This window comes from Acomys russatus, chromosome 1 (genome assembly GCF_903995435.1).
Source record: "Acomys russatus chromosome 1, mAcoRus1.1, whole genome shotgun sequence".
In the NCBI taxonomy this organism is placed as follows: Eukaryota; Metazoa; Chordata; class Mammalia; order Rodentia; family Muridae; genus Acomys; species Acomys russatus.
Window position 1 is genome coordinate 90,792,913 of NC_067137.1, and position 18,601 is coordinate 90,811,513.

The 18,601-nt window shown below is 47.1% G+C and overlaps 1 protein-coding gene across 2 annotated transcripts in view; it reads left to right on the forward strand.

Annotated features, from left to right (window-relative positions):
* Nucleotides 1-18,601, forward strand: part of Susd6 (sushi domain containing 6) — a 373,726-nt gene that overhangs the window by 51,541 nt on the left and 303,584 nt on the right. The window contains exon 6 of one of the 2 annotated variants that reach the window (XM_051148435.1): nucleotides 369-410. In XM_051148435.1, coding sequence (XP_051004392.1) covers nucleotides 369-394 — 26 coding nt within the window. In that variant the 3' untranslated portion in view covers nucleotides 395-410. Of the gene's footprint in view, nucleotides 1-368; nucleotides 413-18,601 lie in introns of both variants that reach the window. The other variant, XM_051148428.1, reaches the window with a different exon arrangement.

Sequence of the window (18,601 nt, forward strand, 5' to 3'; positions counted from 1 at the left end):
CAGGTTCACACAGATGGCAGATGGCTTTAAGGAAAGGTCAGACTTAAGGAGGGCTTTTTACCCTCTTAGAGCAAGGTTGGAGAAGAATTGAAAGTAGCTAGACCACCAGAGAAGCAGGGTTATGTTGGTGGGACCCGAAGGTGTCTGAATGGCAGGCTCAGCTTGGAAATTTTATCATGCAGACAGTGGGAGGGGGGTGTGTGGAATCAGAACAGCCAGAAATAGAAAGCAGGAAGTTTTAAACTAGCTTAGACATTTAATTTCTTTAAGTGAGGGCTGGGGGGGGGGGTCCTGAGGTGGAGTTGGAAGTGATATTTGGGAGACACCTTTAGGTAACCATCTGTACTTCCCTCCTTGTCTTTCTGTAGACATCCCACTGTTGAAAGAAGCATGAGAACTGCCACTGGCCTCTCTCTCTCTCTCTCTCTCTGCCCGTCCTCTCTCCTCCTGTGGGTTTGAGTACCATGTCCTCTCCAGCTGCCCCACCTGGATGCCTGAGCTGCCACATGTGTATCCGTGTGTACCTGAGGGCCTGCAGGCCACCTCGCTGGATACTCAAGGAAGATTCTCACCATCTACCCACTGGACAGCTGGAGGACCTGGCTCTTTGCCTGGCCCAGCCTTCCATCTGTCAGGGGCATGTCTGAATGTGTTGGATTGAACCCTCCCTTTCCCTGACCCTCTGGGTCCCTTCCAGCCAGCTCTCTGGTGGCAGCCCCACAGCCACGAGAGCCTGAGCACTGCTGTGTTTACTTGTGCCTTCCCCCACCCTGTCCAGGTTCCCTGTTGTGCAGGTGGGTTGCTGTCCGCAGGCCTTAGTGGCTGCTGCCACCTGTATGTGGGGCCTGGGTCTGGGACTGCAGAAACATTGAAGAGTAAGGCCCTCAAGGCAGGGGTGGCTCTTGTTGGGTCCAGAATATGGGTCCCTGAGCTTGCCCTGTGTGTTAACACTGATGACATCTTCCTTGACTGAGGATAGAATGTTTGGGAAGTCATACCAAAGCCACCCAGCATTCAGCTCTGGTGCAGGTTCCTGGCTCTGCTGAGAGTTTCCAAGAAGCACCCAGAAGACCTGTGGGAGGGAAGAAGGGTGTCAGATAATGATTATCTTCCTAATATGCAAGTTCTCACTTCCTGCTTTGAGCACTGGCTTCCTTGGTCTTGGTTTCTGTTCCTGGATAAGGGGAAAGTGCATGCTGTCTCCTGGACTTTGTCCTGGGTAGCTCTGGCTTCCTTGTAGCCCACAGAACCGTGAGATTTGCTGAGATGCCAACGAAAGCTCATTTGGGTTTTGGCAGTCTGGGCAAGGTGCCCATTTTTAGGTTTGTGGTGATGAAGGGGAGGCGAGAGGTACAGACCACATCCCCGGGTGCTGCGGGCAGCCCCGGCCAGGTCCTGAGGATCCTCCTCACCACGGTCATGTGCCTTAGTAACTATGCCCAGGAAGTGGCCTGCTGTGCTGCTGCTTCTCCTACTCTGCTCTCTTCTCAATGTGCCCTTCCACATGTTGCTGACGAGCTGATGTGAGGTGATGGGTACCCAGAAACTTGAGGTGTAGGCCTTGGGTGTGGGAAAATGCTGGCCCTCCTATGGCCCTGCGCTGAATGCTGACAAGCCTGGGTAGCTGAGCCCCACCAGGCTTCTGCCATCTTGAGAAGACAGATGTGGCATTAAGGAATGTGTTTGGGTTTTTTGTTTGTTTTGTTTTGCCTTTTTTTTTTTTTTTTTTTTTTTTTTTTTTTTTTTTTTTTTGCCCCCACCCCACCCCGCCTTTTTTTTTTTTTTTTTTTTTTTTTTTTTTTTTTTTTCTTTTCCTCAAGCCTCAGGCCTGGGAAACGTCAGAGCCAATTCTGGACTGCACCTATAATGAGCCTCTCTGGGGTGGTAAAAATAATTAAAACCCAGTGTATTTATAGTTCCTGACCCAACAGGGTTAGCTCCAGGCACCAGTGGCCTCAAAAATAGGGGAATAACTTCTCCTAGCCCACTGCCCACTGCCTCCACTCACAATGCACTTTAGTCCCTGTCATGCCTGGCTTCCTGCCACCCTCATCTCCTTTCCTCTCAGGGTAAGGGCAGTGCCTACTGTCCCTGCTGGACACTCCCACAGGAACCCAGGAGGCCAGTCTGTTGTGCTCAGTGTCCAGGCAAGAATGCTTGGCTGAGGAATGGGCTGGAGGTACTCAAACTAGACTAAAGCCTGAAGGAGATAGGCTCACCTTAGGGGTGGGTTCCAAGGCCTCAAGCCACCTCACCATGGCTCTCTTTAAGCCTCAGTGGTGCCCGACCTCTTCAAGGGAGAACTGGGCAAGCAGCAGGAGTCTTCTAATGGGCCTTCCTTTTTGCTTACTGCTTTTCTAAAATCTGAATTCTGCTCTAGGAGTTTTCAAATGGAAGATCCTTCCCTTTTCTGTGTCTAAACTCTGGGATTTTCCCGCTTTCAGGATGCACTTTTCATTTTGGGTTTATTTAGCCTTGAGGGTGACTGGCTTAAGCTTTGGGTAAAAACTTCCTGGTATCTCCTTCCATCTTACCATCCATTAGCCCACTCTGGGGGGGTCACAGGCCCAGGCTTTCCCACCTGGAGAATAAAGGGCTGTGTCCCCATCCTCCTGTCAAAGCCTCCTGGCTCTGAGGTCTGGTCTTGAGGTTTCCCACCTACTGCTGCTGGCACCTGTGACTTCTTCCTGCATTGTTTTTCTTTCTTGTAAAGCAATCTCTTAACCATCAGCGGTGTGCTGTGGTTTCTGGGGCATCTGGAGCTTGTCCGTTACAGAGGGACTGGGAGGACTTAATTGCCCTGAAGTGGAGCCTGGCTAGAAACAGTGGCAGGTGCAGGCTGTTGGGTAGGAAGAAGCTTAGAGCAAGTGGGAAGAAGCCACACAGCCTGCTTTCCCGGGCTCACCTCCATGGGCATCCTGAGACTTCCAAAAAAGGCACCAAAGGACTTTTACACAGGGTTTTTTTGGTTTGGGAGATGTCTTTGCTTCTTCATACTTACGTTGACTCAGTGCAGGTTTTATATCTGGTGACTTGCTGTCAATGTCTGTCAATTTTCAAGGGCCAGAATGGTGAAATAAATACTTAAGTAGAAAATTCCGTCCCTCCATGCCTTAGTTTAACAGGTGGGCTCTATCTGCCTAGTTCTGTATTTTGTGTGTGTTTCACTGTGTGAGAACTGTGAAATGGGCAGAGTCCTAACCACTTTGTGGGTTTGTTTGGTTTTATAAGGCATTTCAACGTACATTGTACAAGCACTCCATTTGCAAAGAGACCTTAAAGGAATACCGGCTTCCTCGTTCCTCTTGCCGCCCTCCCCTACCCCCAGCTTTACAGTTCTGTAGAGAAGCCAGGCGGAAAGAAGACAAAGGTAGATTTTTCCTGCTTTGTAAGTGGCCAAATGGGATAGATAGCAATTGGCCTTTTTCCTCCCAATCCCACCAGAGCTCTTGAACCACTTGGCTTCCTACATAACAATGCCTCCTCTGTTCCTGAGGAATATTCTAGCATAGAAAATGGAATATGCTGCAAACATTTCTAGATCCTTGCTCCCTTCCCTCTCCTTAAAGAGTACAGAGGGACTAGAAGGGACACACAGCATGCCTACTACACAGCTTGATTCCAGGTGTGCTTGCACCTGACGGTGTGGCGGGAGCCGCCGCTTGTGAGGCCTACTGGGTCTTCTGCAGCCTTAGAGAATATTTTTCTTGGCAGATGTTTGGGCTGAGTGATGTGGTAGCTGGTTCCCTGGAGAGCCAAAGGTGGCAGGGCCAGTTTTTCTAAGATGTGAGTTAATTCCCAGCTGAAAACCTAGTGGAGTTTTGAACAAAGACTCCTACCCAACCCTCTCCCAACAGCAAACCTCACCATGGGGGCTGCAGGGTAGAGCACTTGGATCACAAGTAGGGAGAGGACATAGTTGAGGGCTGCATGGCTGTATCCACACTGGCCTGGCTTCTTAAGGTTGCACACCACTATGGGATCCTTTGCAGAATGGTACTCATAAAATGGTTTGAAACAACACATGCATAATTGACTGTGCAGGATGTCAATCAATCTGGGTTTGCTTTATTTTATTTTATATATATTTTTTGGTATCCTGTACATTGCAGTGGGTATGAAGATAGTATTTTAATATTTGTACAAAGTTTAATTTAATTTTAATTGTTCTATGTATATAATTGCATTTCTAAATAATAATAAAAAATCTTATGAAGGCAGGTGTGGGATGTAGTCCTTTCTAAAAATAATTTTTCTTCAATCTCTAGTACCACACAAGGAAGGGGGGAGGGGCAGAGATGGCTCAGTGGTGGTGTGTGCAAGTATGAGGACTTGAGTTCAGATCCACAGAACCCACACAAAAAGCTGGGTGTGGTAATGTGTTCCTGGAATTCTGCGATGAGGACAGCATCAGGAGTACCCAGGAGCTTGCTGGGCAGCTAGCCTAGGTAGGTAGTGAGTTCCATGTTCATATTTTTTATTCCCTCAAAATAAGTTAGACAGCAATAAAGATGGTCGGTGTCATCCTTTGGCCTCTGCAATGTGTTCATACTGGCATGTGTACCCCCCCCCCACACACACACACAGAGACATGCTGCACACACACACACAGAGTAGATAGAACCAAGAGCCCATGAAGAGATGATGCATCAGCTCTGAAGAGGCTGTCTGGCAGAAGATTAAGGAAATGGGATAGATTCAGCAAATATTCATTAAGAACATCAAACCAAGCCAGGTGCCGTGGCACACGCCTTTAATCCCAGCAGTCAGGAGGCAGATGCAGGGAGATCTCTGTGAGTTTGAGGCCAGCCTTGTCTACAAAGAGTTCCAGAACAGCCAGGTCCATTACACAGAGAAACCCTGTTTGAAAAGCAAAACAAAATATTACTTAAAATTAAGTAAATCTTGGGGCTGGGGAGATGGCTCAGTGGTTAAGAGCTCTGTCTGCTCTTCCAAAGGCCCTGAGTTCAGTTCCTAGCAACCACATGGTGGCTCACAACTACCTATACTGAGATCTGGTGCCCTCTTCTGGCATGCAAGCTCACAATGCAGGCAGAACACTATAAATAAAAAAGTAAATCTAAAAGGAAAAAACAAAGTGGAGAGATGGCTCAGCGAGTAAGAACACTGGTTGCACTGGGTGCAGTGGCACATGCCTGTAATCCCAGCACTTGGGAGGCAGAGGCGAGCAGATTACTGTGAGTTCAAAGTCGGCCTGGTCTACAAAATGAGTCCAGGACAGTCAAGGCTACACAGAGAAACCTTGTCTTGAGAAACCAAAACAAAACCAACACTGGTTGCTTTTCCAAAGGACTGCAGTTCAATTCCCAGCACTCCCATAACAACCTCACAGCTGTCTGTAGCGCCAGGTCCTCACACAGACACACATGTAGGCAAAACATCGATGCACATAAAATAAATGAAAACATCCCACCAAGCCGGATGTGGTGGCGCACGCCTTTAATCCCAGCACTCAAGGAGGCAGAGGCAAGTGGATCACTGAGTTTGAGACCAGCCTGGTCTACAAAGTGAGTCCAGGACAGCCAGGGCTGTTAAACAGAGAAACCAAAAAACCAAAACAAAAAAAGAATGTACAACAAACAGTTTGGTGATTGACTGGATGAGGGGCGTCTCAGGGTGCACAGACCACTGATGGCAATGCAGAGGCAGGTGGCCCTGGGAGGACCACCAACTATCTTCGTAGAAACCCATTGTCTTTTCATTAAGTGATTTCCTCCCAAGGTGCCAACTACTGTACTTAAGCTACGATGGCCACTTGAATCTGATATGGTTGAGGCCAGTGTAGAGTGTCAACTGGGCCAGGAGGAGAGACAATTAAAAAGTATATCATGATTGATATAATCCGGAACCTACAAGAAGGTGGGATGGGGTACTCAAAGCCTTCAGGGTGCTGGAGAGATGGCTCAGTGGTTAAGGGCACTCACTGCTCTTCCAGAGGACCCGGGTTCAAATCCTAGCACCCGCATGGCAGCTCACAACTGTCTTTAACTCCAAGATCTAACACTCACAGAGACATACATGCTGGCAAAACACCAATGCACATAAAGGTAAATATTTTTTTAAAGAAAAAGGCCTTCAGATGATATGTGTGAAGGACCAGTACATGAGCCTAGGCAGGCAGAGCATGAGATGCAATTTATGTGTGGGCACAAAAGGAGCCATATGTACATGCAGTATAAGAAAGAAGTTGCCAGCTGGTTGGTACACAGCACTCAGAAGGCAAAGGCAGGCAGATCTTTATGAGTTTGAGGCCAACCTAGTCTACAGATCCGAGTTCCAGGACAGCTAAGGTTATACACAGAACTGTCTTGAAGAGAAAAAAGAAGAAAAAGAAGTTGCACCTGAGTTAGTCTGCATTTGTCAGCATGAGGTAACAGTGACTGGGACCCCAAGGAGCTAATATGGAGAATGGGGAGCCTCAGTGGGCCAGTAGGAATGTTAGCACATCCTGTGGGCATAGAAATCACTTTGGCAGGTCCCAGTTAAGTGCCTTAACAAGATTTAAAGTTGAAGGAGTTAGGAGATGGAGTCCAGCTACATACAAAGAATGAATTTAGGGATTTAAGACCCTACTGAGAAGGGGGGATGACAGTGATATCTCCAGGAAGATGGCTATTGAGATAGAAATTGGCAAATTCACTTGGTACTTGTTAAGAACAGAACCAACAGTTTGGTGACTGGACATGAGGGAAATAGACATCTCAAGGGTGCACAGAGCACTGCTGGCAATGCAGAGGAAAACTAAGAAAAAATAACTGCAGAAGGACCAGTAGTGTGTTGTAGACCTTTTGATTGATTGTTTTTTGTTGTTTTGGTTTTTGATTTTTTAGACAGGGTTTCTCTGTGTAGCCTTGGCTGTCCTGAACTTGCTTTGTAGACCAGGCTGGCCTTGAACTCACAGAAATCTGCCTGCCTCTGCTTCCTGAGTGCTGGGATTAGAGACGTGTGCCACCACACCTGGTGGGTGTGCCACCCTTCAGAGGCAAAGGCAGGATTGAGGGTTCAAGGCCAGCCAGGGCTATGCAGTGAGGCCCTACCATTGAAAACAGAAAACAAAAATTAACGGTTATGTAGCTCTGTTGGGGATTAATCTGGTGCTACAAGATCTGATTCTCACACAGCAGTCTTTTTATGTTTTTTTTTTTTTTAAGATTTATTTCTTTTTTACAGTATTCTGCCAGCATGTGTGCCTGCATACCAGAAGAGGGCACAAGATCTCATTATAGATGGTTATGAGCCAACATGTGCTTGCTAGGAATTGAACTCAGGACCTTTGGAAGAACAGCCAGTGCTCTTAACCTCTGAGCCATCTCTCCAGCCCAACACCGGTCTTTTTTTGTGTGTGTAAACTTTGCTCTACCTAATTTAAAATTCATTGGTTAATAAAATAGCTAGAAGCCTGTAACTGGGCAGATGAGAAGTAGGCAGAGCTTAGCTTTCTAGGCTTGGGGTCAGAGAGGTACAAGGAGGCCGGGAGGAAGAGGAAAGAGGAAGCCAGAGAAAGGAATATGCCGTGGGGTTGATATCCGCCCAGTCACTGTGCTTTAGAGCTTTTATTAATCCAAAGGGTCTTTGTCTCTATTATTTGAGAACTAGCTGGGGTAGAGAAGCCCCCTAGAGTCTAATATCCCTTCAAGAACATAGCTCAGTAGAACAGCACTTACCTAGTATCCTCAAAGCCCCCAGAAGTTCAGGCTCTAGCACAAGGAAAAAGAAATGTGGTATTTAGGGAAGAAGATAGTGAAGACTGAATTAATATAAGGACAGCTGGGAGTAGTGGTGCACATAGATCTCTGAGTTTGAGGCCATCCTAGCCTACATAGCAAATTCCAGGACAGCCAAGGATATATAGTGAAATGCTACAGATGATAGATAGATAGATAGATAGATAGATAGATAGATAGATAGATAGATAAAATGAATAAAGGGTACATTCTTATTACTACACAAGTGATAATTAATGGAGGTCAGGTCACCCAGCAGGCACAGGAGGAAGAAAGTATGAACTTAAGTATGGTGGAGATGTATTTGCGTCAAACACAGAAGGTAGCAACAGAGTGGCTATGAAGTGCATTCTAAGCTCAGTCTGTACTCATTCCTCTAGTCCCCGGCAACTTGGCTGGGGCTGAGGTGGGGTTGAGGTGGGGGGGGGCAGTGGTGACATGTTGGTCAACCCGAGCTTTGCAAATGAAAAAAATGGGCATAAAATTATAAATGTTGGGATAGCCAGACATGCTGGTGCACGTCTTTAATCCCAGTACTCGGGAGGCAGAGGCAGTTGGGTCTCTGTGAGTTCGAAGCGAGCCTGGTCTACAGAGGGAGTCCAGGACAGCCAAGGCTACACAGAGAAACCCTGTCTCAAAAAAACAAAAAAATGTTGGGGTAGTGGTATCAGGTGTGAGTTCTGTCTCCTGGAGTAGACCTTAAAGCGGATTAGAAAGCGGATTTTACTCTTGTAACATTTGGGCCACTCTTGTGCCAGTATATCTTCCAGGCAGGCCATTGAAGTAGGTTGCAGGGATGGTAGCTGGGAGATACTGATGATGACCTTTCTCCTCTGATAGCTTGCAGAGTACCTTCCAGTACCTTGGATGCTAGTCAGTAGGGGTGACACTTCTCATTAGACACCAGCTCAACTCTGTGTTTGCTGACATACGTGTTGTCTTCAACAATAGTGTCTCATCTGCACCAGTATTCTTTGACTTGCTTGGCTTTTGAGCAAAGCTTTCATTCTCTTCTCCAGCCCAACTCCCCTCTGTATGCACAGCACCCACTGCTGCTTGCTTCAGGGGAGTCGGCTACCTCAGGCAGGTTCAAAGGAAGTTGCTCGGCCAAGACTCAAGTTGCCTCTAACACTGGGGAGCTCTTCACTCCCTCCCTGCCTTCCCTGGATAAGGAAGCCTAGGGAAGAGAGAAAAAGAAAGCCCAGCGTAGACAAGGACCATGACCCAGATCCCTAAACTTAGGCAATGCTTTCATTTAAAACCCTGCCTCTCCTCTTCCAGGTTAGACCTCAGTATGGAGGTTTTAGCTGACCATCAACCTGGACTAGAGCAAAGAGACACTGAAAATGAAGGAGCCTTCTGCCAGGCAACAGGCAGCCTCTGTCCCCTGCCCTGGAAGCAGCAGGTTCTACTACTTTAAGATAGTGGGAGACAAGCGAGCTGAGACTTGCCATGTCTGCTCTGACTGGTCAGAGGGTACCAGGGAATCCCCACGCAGAAGGCCCAGCTGAAAGGAGCTGCTCTCTTTGTTCCCAAAGGCCTTAGACATAGAAGAAGCCAAAAAGGAATCCAAATAGGCCACCCCACAGCAAGACTTGGTGGCCTGCCTTCTCAACACTAGGCCAGGAAAAGAGAAATGTACCATCCTGTCCCATCTATGCAGTCAAGAAGCCCAGACTTCCATGCACAGCAGTCCCAGGTCTGTCTTTAGGCCAACAGATGTTACTGCAAGTACACTTGTGCCCCAGCAGGGACAGTGGCCTGTGAGGAAGCCACTTTTGCAAGGGAGAGACCATTTACACATTTCACAAGTGAAAAAGACAAAACAAAACTCAAGACAGGTCTAAGTGCAGCCCAAGACCACATAATTAACCAGTCTCCCACTGCGCTGGGATTTGAATCCAGGCAGTCTGCTTTTGTGTTTAATAAAAGATGTAAGATAATAACCCAAGGAATAAGATGCCAGGCAACAGATAGGATATTAGATGAGGAGTGTATTTAATGAGCATGGAGGGAAAAGGAAAGGGGAAGGGGTACCCCAGACAGGGAGACAGAGACAGAGAGAAAGGGGTAAGAGAGCTTCGAGGAGGGTTTGGCCTTTATATTCTTGGGTAGGGCCACATCCCCACGGCAAGTAGGCAATGACATCACAGTAGGCAGACTAAATCAGAATCCTAACATTCCTCCCTTCTCCTATAATTAAAAAAAATGAGGATGTGCTGGCGCAGTGGTGGCTCAGGCCTTTAATCCCAGCACTTGGGAGGCAGAGGCAGGCGGATCACTGTGAGTTCGAGACCAGCCTGGTCTACAAAGCGAGTCCAGGACAGCCAAGGCTACACAGAGGAAACCCTGTCTCGAAAAACAAAACAAACAAATGAAAAATGAGGGCGTTGGATCATTTTTATACCGAAGTAGAATCCTAACAGCCACTCCGAACTCTAAACTGAACCTCACACGGATCACTAGTCACCCTTGCATCCCACTTCCCCCACCCTCACCCCAACTTCCTTGGTCACTACTCCCTGGAAACACCTTCCCCAGCACCTGGTCCTGTTCCACCTATTATCCTGACTACAAGTTCTCCCTGAGAACTCAGAAGGCCAGGGCCCCAGCCCATGGAAAGCTGGACTTTCAGTGCCCAGGGTGTGGTTTTACCCCAGCAGTCTGCATGGTTCCTGGTCCTAGGAGGGTCAGGTGATCACCATGAGCCACCATCCTGCAAATCCCGTCTTCCCCTGTGCCAGAGGAACGCCTGAATTCCAGGTCTTGGTGCTTTACTTCAGGATATAGTGTTGAGGTACTGGCCAGGGTTTTCCCTTTCACTGTTAAATGAGATTTCATTTGGGATGGTACACATTCCTGACCTGGGCATGGCTCTCCTGCAAGCTGCTGGTGATAGAAGGGCATTATAAAAGCATAAGAAAGTCCCATCCCCCACCCTGGAAGGGAACAGCTGCCCTAGCTTTCTGGACTTTCCCTGACACCCCTGTGTCTATGGAAAAAGAAATTTTGCAACATAGACGTGGCTCCAGCAATCCGTGAGGGCAGCTTAGCCTGGGATAGCAGTGAGTTCTAAGGTTCTCAACTTAGCCAGGCAAGTCAGGGGGGTTGGCAAGTGTGGACATCTCCCTATCGGAATTTCCCTGGAGGAGTACCAGTCTGGCCTCCAGTGAAGGCAGCCTGTTTGTAGGTGAAGCCTGCCAGCTGAGCTCAACATCTGGAGAGACTGGGGGTGTGTGGAACAAGGGCTTTGGCCCAGCACAAATACACCAGGCATGTGTTGCCTCATTTCTGGGGGCCACTGGTTTCCTGAAGTCCTTGGCCAGCTGTGCTCAGAAACTTTGTGGGGCTTTGTGCTACCGCCACTCTACCGGATGGCTGCTCCCCACCTCTGCTTCAACCCTTTCTTTGCTCGTTCAGTCTTGAATGTGTTCAGTAAGCTATTATCTGGCATTAGACGAAGCCCGGTACTAGCTTCTCAGAACACGGTAGTAAGACTCGGTCTACACCCTCAAAGCATTTGTACAGCATCAAAGAGGGGAGCTTAACAGCTACCTGAGATAGAAGACAGAGCTTTGAAAGGAAGGGAAACGCTGTGAGGAGGGAGTGAAGAGGAAGGCCAGTGCTTTGGGGAAGGAGCAAAGGGTCGGGGTGGAGGTGGGGAGATGTCCCTTGCTTTGTGTCTTACAGGATAAATTATGTTTTAATGCCAGGTGTGGTGGCGCCCACCACTCGGGAGGCAGAGGCAGGCGGATTGCTGTGAGTTCAAGGCCAGCCTGGTCTACAAAGTGAGTTCAGGACAGCCAAGGCTACACAGAGAAAACCTGTTTCGAAAAACCAAAAAAAAAAAAAAGAATTACACTCCCAGAGAAGCGAGCAAAGGGCTGTTGGAAGAAATGGGAAGAAGACCATTGTTCAGGGCATAGACGTCCACAGGAATAAGTAAACAAACAAATAAAAATAAATAGCCCCCCCCCTTTGGGGAGATTTTAAAAATAAGGTCAGATATGAGGCAGTTTCAACCAAACCCATGATTTTAAAACCTGATCAAATTAAGAGTACCTTTCATGCCAAGCACAGTGGCACATGCCAGGGCTACACAGAGAAACCCTGTCCCAGAAAAAAACAAAAACAAAAAAAAAACCCAAAAAACAAAACAACCCTTTCTTCTCAGGGCTAGGCTTCAGTGCTTTCCTACTGGCTGTCCTGGAACTCACTCTGTAGACCAGGCTGGCCTTGAACTTGGAACTCCCCCTGCCTCTGCCTCCTAACTGCTGGTATTAAAGGCATGCATCACCACCACTGCCGCCTGGAGACTTCAATGATTTTTAATCAAAGACCCAGCAACAAGATACCCACAGACAAACGCAGAGACTTCCCTCCTGAAGCTGGTGGTCTACGGAACAGCTGAGCAGAACTTCCCGGGAAGCAGCCAGCTCCTGTCTCTGCAGATGGAGGCATCAGATGTGTCCAGTACAGGCCAAACTGCCTTCTCTGTGGCTGGGACAACACAAGGTACAGCCCCTGCTTGCCAGGGAGTTTCTGTCAGCAGCAGCCAGGCAGCTAGATACTCACTTAGAACCCATGTATGGATCCCAACACCCACATCAGTCAGCTCACTAACAACCTGTAACTCTATCTGCAAGGAGTCTGACACCTCTCTGGTCTTTGCAGCCAGTCCCCTCCCATTTATTTCACAGATACAATGTTTAAAAATATTTTGGGTTGGAGAGATGGCTAGCAGTTAAAAGTATTTGCTGCTCTTGCAGAGGACCCGGATTCAGTTTCCCAGCAGCGATGTGGGCTTACAACCCTGCAAAGTTCCAGTTCTAGAGAATCCAGTGCCTTGGTTTGGTCTCCATGGGCAGTAGGCATGCAGGTGGTGTACATGCATGCATGTAGGAAAAACACTCATTCACATTTTTTTTTTCTGAAACAGGGTCTCTCTGTGTTAGTCTTGGCTGTCCTGGACTTGCTTTGTAGACCAGGCTGGCCTCAAACTCACAGAGATCTGCCTGCCTCTGCCTCTCAAGTGCTGGGACTAAAGGCGTGTGCCACCACACCTGGCAATTCATTTATTTTATATTTTTTAATGGTTTTTTTTTTTTTTTAATGAGAGGCTTGCCCCCATGTATGCCTGTGTACTGTGTGTAAGTGCAGTGCCATCAGTGGCAGAAGAGGGTGTGAGATCCCCTTGGCAGAAATCACAACCGGTTTTGAACCTCCATGTCAGTGTTGCGCATATTGTAATGGGGTCCTCTTGGGAGGGCAGCCAGGGCTCTTAATCACTGTGCCATCTCTCCTGCCCCAGCTTACTATTTCTAAAAACCATTTCCAGGGCTGGAGAGACGCTAAGTGCTCAAGACCGATCACTGTTCTTACAGAAGACCTCGGTTCAGTGCCCAGCACTCACAGGGGGCTCACAATTATCTTTAACTCCTGTTTCAGAAGACAAGAACCTTCCTTTGGCTTCCTTAGGTTCCTACATGCACTTGGTGCTCATCAATTTGGGTAGGTGTCGGGCGTGGTGGCACATGCCTTTAGACCCAGCAGATAGCTGAGCATTCAAGGCCAGCCTGGTCTACAAACTGAGTCCAGGACAGCCAAGGCTACATATATAGAGAAACCTTGTCTCAAAAAAAAAAAAAAAAAAAAGAACCAAAACAAACAAACAAAAAACCAATTTGAGTAGGCACACATATACGCAGAAATATAGTACTATTTTTACTAAAAGAAACCAGAGCTCCTTGGAGAGAAATGGCTGACTCCAGAAGAAGCCTACAGCGGAGCCTGAACTGTTTATGTCAAACAGAAAAAAAAAATGTTTTCAAAGAATTATGGATATATGCCCAAAGGCCTCTCACTGAAAGTGACTTTTTTAAAGATTTATTTTATGTGTCTGAGTGTTTGCCTCCATGCGTGTATGTGCGCCACATGTGTCCCTGTGAAGGCCAGAAAAGGGTGTCAGAGGCCCTGGAACTGGAGTCACAGATGGTTGTGGTCTGCCATGTGGGTGCTGGGAACCACACCCAGGTCCTCTGCAAGAGGACCAAATGCTCTTAATCACTGGCCACCTTCACAGTCCCTCAAAGTGACTTCTAATGGACAGAGACAATCAGATCATCAAAATATTGCTAACAATGATCTTTTTTTTTTTAAGTGTAAGGTGTCCATACATGATGTAGTCACTCTCTCCGGATCGGCACATTTCCTTCTACAGGGAACATGGAAATACAAGAAACTCACTGGAACCTAACAAGACCAGGAAGTTCATGTTCCGACCCAGCAGTTATAAAGCAGTAAACAGATGTGGGGTAGGGACTCTTTGACGGAAGTGCAGTTCCTGTAACTTGTGCTGGCATTGGGGCACTTCTCGATGGTGCAGCTGCCTATGAGTCACGCATGCTCCCTATGTGACACTAATAAAGTCATCAGTTTCCCCAACCCAACCTTGGACATAATCTTTCCTTTGTTCTGTTATCAGTGCTGCAACTAGAGTGAGCTGGCATTTTTTCTGTGTCCCCCCCTGCCCCCAGGAAAACTAAGGCATCACCATGTAGAGAAACTTCATGGTGGACTAGAGAGATGGCTCAGATTGTTAAGAACACTGGCTGTTCTTCCAAAGGTCCTGAGTTCAAATGCCAGCAACCACATGGTGGCTTACGACCAACTATAATGAGATCTGGTGCCCTCTTCTGGCATGCAGGCACACGTGCAGGCAGAATACTGTATAAACAATAAACAAAATCTTGAAAAAACAAAAAACTTCATGGTGAAAAGAGCCAGGCAGATGCCATTTTGATCAAGGGACTAATCAAAATTATCTACCGCCTGACAGAGTACATTGAGAGATGATAGCACTACTCTCTGGATTTCCTACAGTAATGTTTCTAAATCTACCAGGCCCACAGAGAGCCTTGCTAGTGATGCCGTGGTGTCCAACTTACTTAGTGGCAACTGTTAAGTAAGGCAAAACTTCAAATAATTGTCAACATGGGCTAAATACACCTAATGCCTCACATATAAAATAAGATACCATAGAGAAAATAAAATAGCTAAGGATGCTTTTTAAAAAAATGAGACAACCTGTAGCACCCGGGAGTCAGGACAGCCAAGGGTACACAGGGAAACCCTGTCTTGGGTGCTGGAGAGATGCCCCAGAGGTTAAGGGCACTGTCTGCTCTTCCAAAGGTCCTGAGTTCAATTCCCAGCAACCACATGGTGGCTCACAACCATCTATAATGAGATCTGGTGCCCTCTTCTGCAGACACAACATTGTATACATAACTAAATCTTTTTTAAAAAACCAACAACAACCCTGTCTTGAACCTCAAATTGAGTGACATTTTACAGATTAATGGGCCAGTAGTCTCCAAACTGTCATGGTCATGAGGATCAAGGTGAGACCGAAGAACTGCTCTAGACTACAGAAGCCCAAAGAGACTGAAAGAAGAAACAGAGTGTGGCCCAAGTGGCTCTCAACTCTGTCTTTATTTTGCATAGAAGACATTTGTTACCTGGTTAAAAATTGAATGGGGAGCTGGGTGTGGTGAAATGCGTGCAGCATGTGTGTTCTTAGTTTGTTTTTTGTCCTAGCCTGTAGGAATCACATTACAGTATTGGAGGGGGTTCTGCGCATGGTTCAGGAAGCTTTCTGTAAGTGTGTGGTCCTTTCTAAATAAAAGTATTTACTTCCATTGAAAAGGATTGCCATGGGGCTGGAGACATGGTTCAGTGGTTAAGGAGCATTTGCTGCTCTTACAGAGGACCCAGGTTTGGTTCCCAGGACCTACATGTTGGCTCACAACCATCCACACCTCCAGTTCCAGGGGGTCCCAATGCCCTTTTCTGACCCCGCTATGGCACCACGCACATACATGGCTGCACATAATAAGGCAAAACACTCATACATTTAAAAAATACTTATTTTTACAAGTAAAAGAAAGAATTACCACATACCATTTGACCTGAAAATTCTAGGCTGTAACTCATCTTTGTTGCTATAACATAGTCCGTTAATCTGGGTAATTTATAAACCACAGAAAGTTACTTCTTAGTATCTGGATAATGCAAGGGCCAAGGTCCTGGCTTGTCAGTGTCTGCTGGAGTCCTGGTCGCTACACCACTTGTTGCTTTTTTATAGAATTATGAACATTACAAAAGAGATGAACACATATTAAGTAGCAGAAGAGACAGACGAGCCCACAGGGCCCTAGCTAGTCCACTCCAACCCCTTACAAGGTCATTAGCCCTGTCCTGTGACCTGTTCACCCCTCAAAGGACGCACTTTCTATCACAACCTTAAGGGCTAAGTTCCAACATATCATTTTTTGTTTGTTTCTGTTTCGTTTTTTGTTTTCCAAGATTTAATTTCTGTGTAGCCTTGGCTGTCCTGGATTCTCTTTGTAAACCAGGCTGGCCTTGAAGTGGCAGAGACCCACCTCCTCCCGAGTACTGAGATTACAAGCATGCGACAACATTTTTTGAAGGGACATACTCAAGTGGTTCCACTTGGGAAATTTTTGTTTCATTTGGTTTGGTTTGGTTTTCCAGACAAGGTTTCTCTGTGTAGCCCTGGCTATCCTAGACTCACTTTGTAGACTAGGCTGGCCTGGAACTCACAGTGATCTGCCTGCCTCTGCCTCCCAAAATGCTAGGATTAAAGGCGTGCGCCACCACGTAGGGGAATCAGAGGCTCAGGGAAACCCTCCCTGTGAGGGCAGAACCAGAGGCAGAAGCCAGCTCGTCTGTCTCTCCCCAGGACGCCAGTGTTTACAAGGTCTGATGCAAGCTTGCTACATATTTATATTCCTGGGCTGGAGACTCTCGCTCTTCCTGGAAACACCGGCACTTAGGTCCTCCTGGGCCAGCTCTGACGGAGCATGGTAATTACCAGATGTGTCATTGCCAGATGAGTTCTGTGAGGCTTGAGGACACCAGAAGGGAAAGAGATCAATACTGTCCCTGTCTTGAGAACTGGTGGGCAGCCCACTCAGGACAAGGTCCCTTGAGGGGATGGTGGTGGGAGCTTAAATCACAGACATTAACTAAATAAGAACAACCCTGAATGGGCTGTGAGGGTTAGATGACACTGTTAGATGAACCACTGGAGAGTTCTAGATTGGATGGCTGTATCATGATTACAGAGAAACATGTAACAATACATGTAAGATGCAGGTAATAGTACGTGTAAGAAACATGTAACAATACATGTAAGATGCAGGTAATAGTACATGTAAGAAACATGTAACAATATTTGGAAGGGGTCAGCCATATGGTTCAGGAAGCTTTCTGTAAGTATATAATTGTATTTGTTTATTTGTTTGCTTGCTTGTTTGTGTTCTGAGACAGGGTTTCTCTGTGTAGCTCCGGCTGTCTGGAACTCTCTCTGTAGACCAGGTTGGCCTCAAACTCAGAGATCCAGTGGCCTCTGCCTCCTGAATGCTGGGATTATCTCCACCACCCCACTATGATTTTTTTTTTCCTCCTTTTTCAAGACAGGGTTTCTCTACATTATCTTGGCTGTCCTGCACTTGCCCTGTAGATCAGGCTGGCCACAAACTCACAGCAATCCCCCTGCCTCTGCCTCCCTAGTGCTGGGATTAAAGGTGTGTGCCACCTTGCCTGGTTGCTATGATTGTTTTAAAATAAAATTATTTACTTTAATTTAAAATGGCTATGGCATACCCTTGATCTGGAAATTCTGTCCTCTCCTGTTGCTAACACATAGTCCCTTAGATTAGAGTGATTTTTAAACCATAGAAATTTACTTCTCACTGTCGAAGGGTTGAAGTCCAAGGTCAAGGCCCCGGCATGTGAGACCAGCACACCAGACACCCTGAAATAGGAAGGGGCATGCGTCTAGAAGGGAGAGAGAGGAGTGAGCTGCTATTGGACAAGCTGCTGGTGCCCGGAGCTGACTATGTAACTTGAGTAACCCTGAAGAGCCATGGGTGCTGTGGAGGGACTTCAGTGGGGGAGTGTATTCCCCAAAGGTGCTTACTGTGTTGGAAATGGATGGAGGAGGGCCTGGAGAAATGGCTCAGAGGTTAAGAGCCCTGTCTGTTCTTCCAAAGGTCCTGAGTTCAATTCCCAGCAAGCACAAGCATCTATAATGAGATCTGGTGCCCTCTGCTGGAGTGTGGGCAGAATACTGTATAACAAATAAATAAATATTAAAAAGAAAAAAAAGCTGAGGTTGCAACACTGCAAAGCGGGAGCCAGGGTTGTCAGGGCAGTTTTGAGAGGGAGAACCGCTTTCTGCTCCGTGACAAGACAAACATCGTTTTCTCTGGAAAGAGCTTACAGAAGCGAATGTCCAACCATCAGTTTGGATTTAGGTCGCCTTTGCACCAGAAAACCCTACCCAGTGCCCAAGAAGTGACGCTGGATTGTCACTCTAGCGCCGTCTAGCGTCGGCGAAGGAAATAGCCTTCTCCTGGTCTAGTCTGCGAGGGCATAGGCAGTAGGAAGTGGACCGTCCTAGGTCGAGATCCATACTGAACTTTAGGCAGCTGGAGTCTGAGGATGAGATGAGACCCAGAAGTCCTAGATAAATCGTTTTCTAGAACTGCCTTAGAAATCATCATCACCGTGTGAGATGTTTAATGCAACAGGATTGAATGTCTCGGTTCTGAAGGACAGATGCCCAAAATCAAGGTGTTGGCAAGGGTCCTGATGTCTTTGAAGGCTCAAGAAGCCACCCTTGCTTCTTCCTAGACTGCGCTGCTTTTGGTGGTTCTTGGCCTTGGTTTTTTCATACCCGCTCCACTCCAGTCCCTGCCCCGTCTTCTCCTTTTGTTTGGTTTTTGGTTTTTGGTTTTTGGTTCTCTGTGTAGCCTTGGCTGTCCTAGACT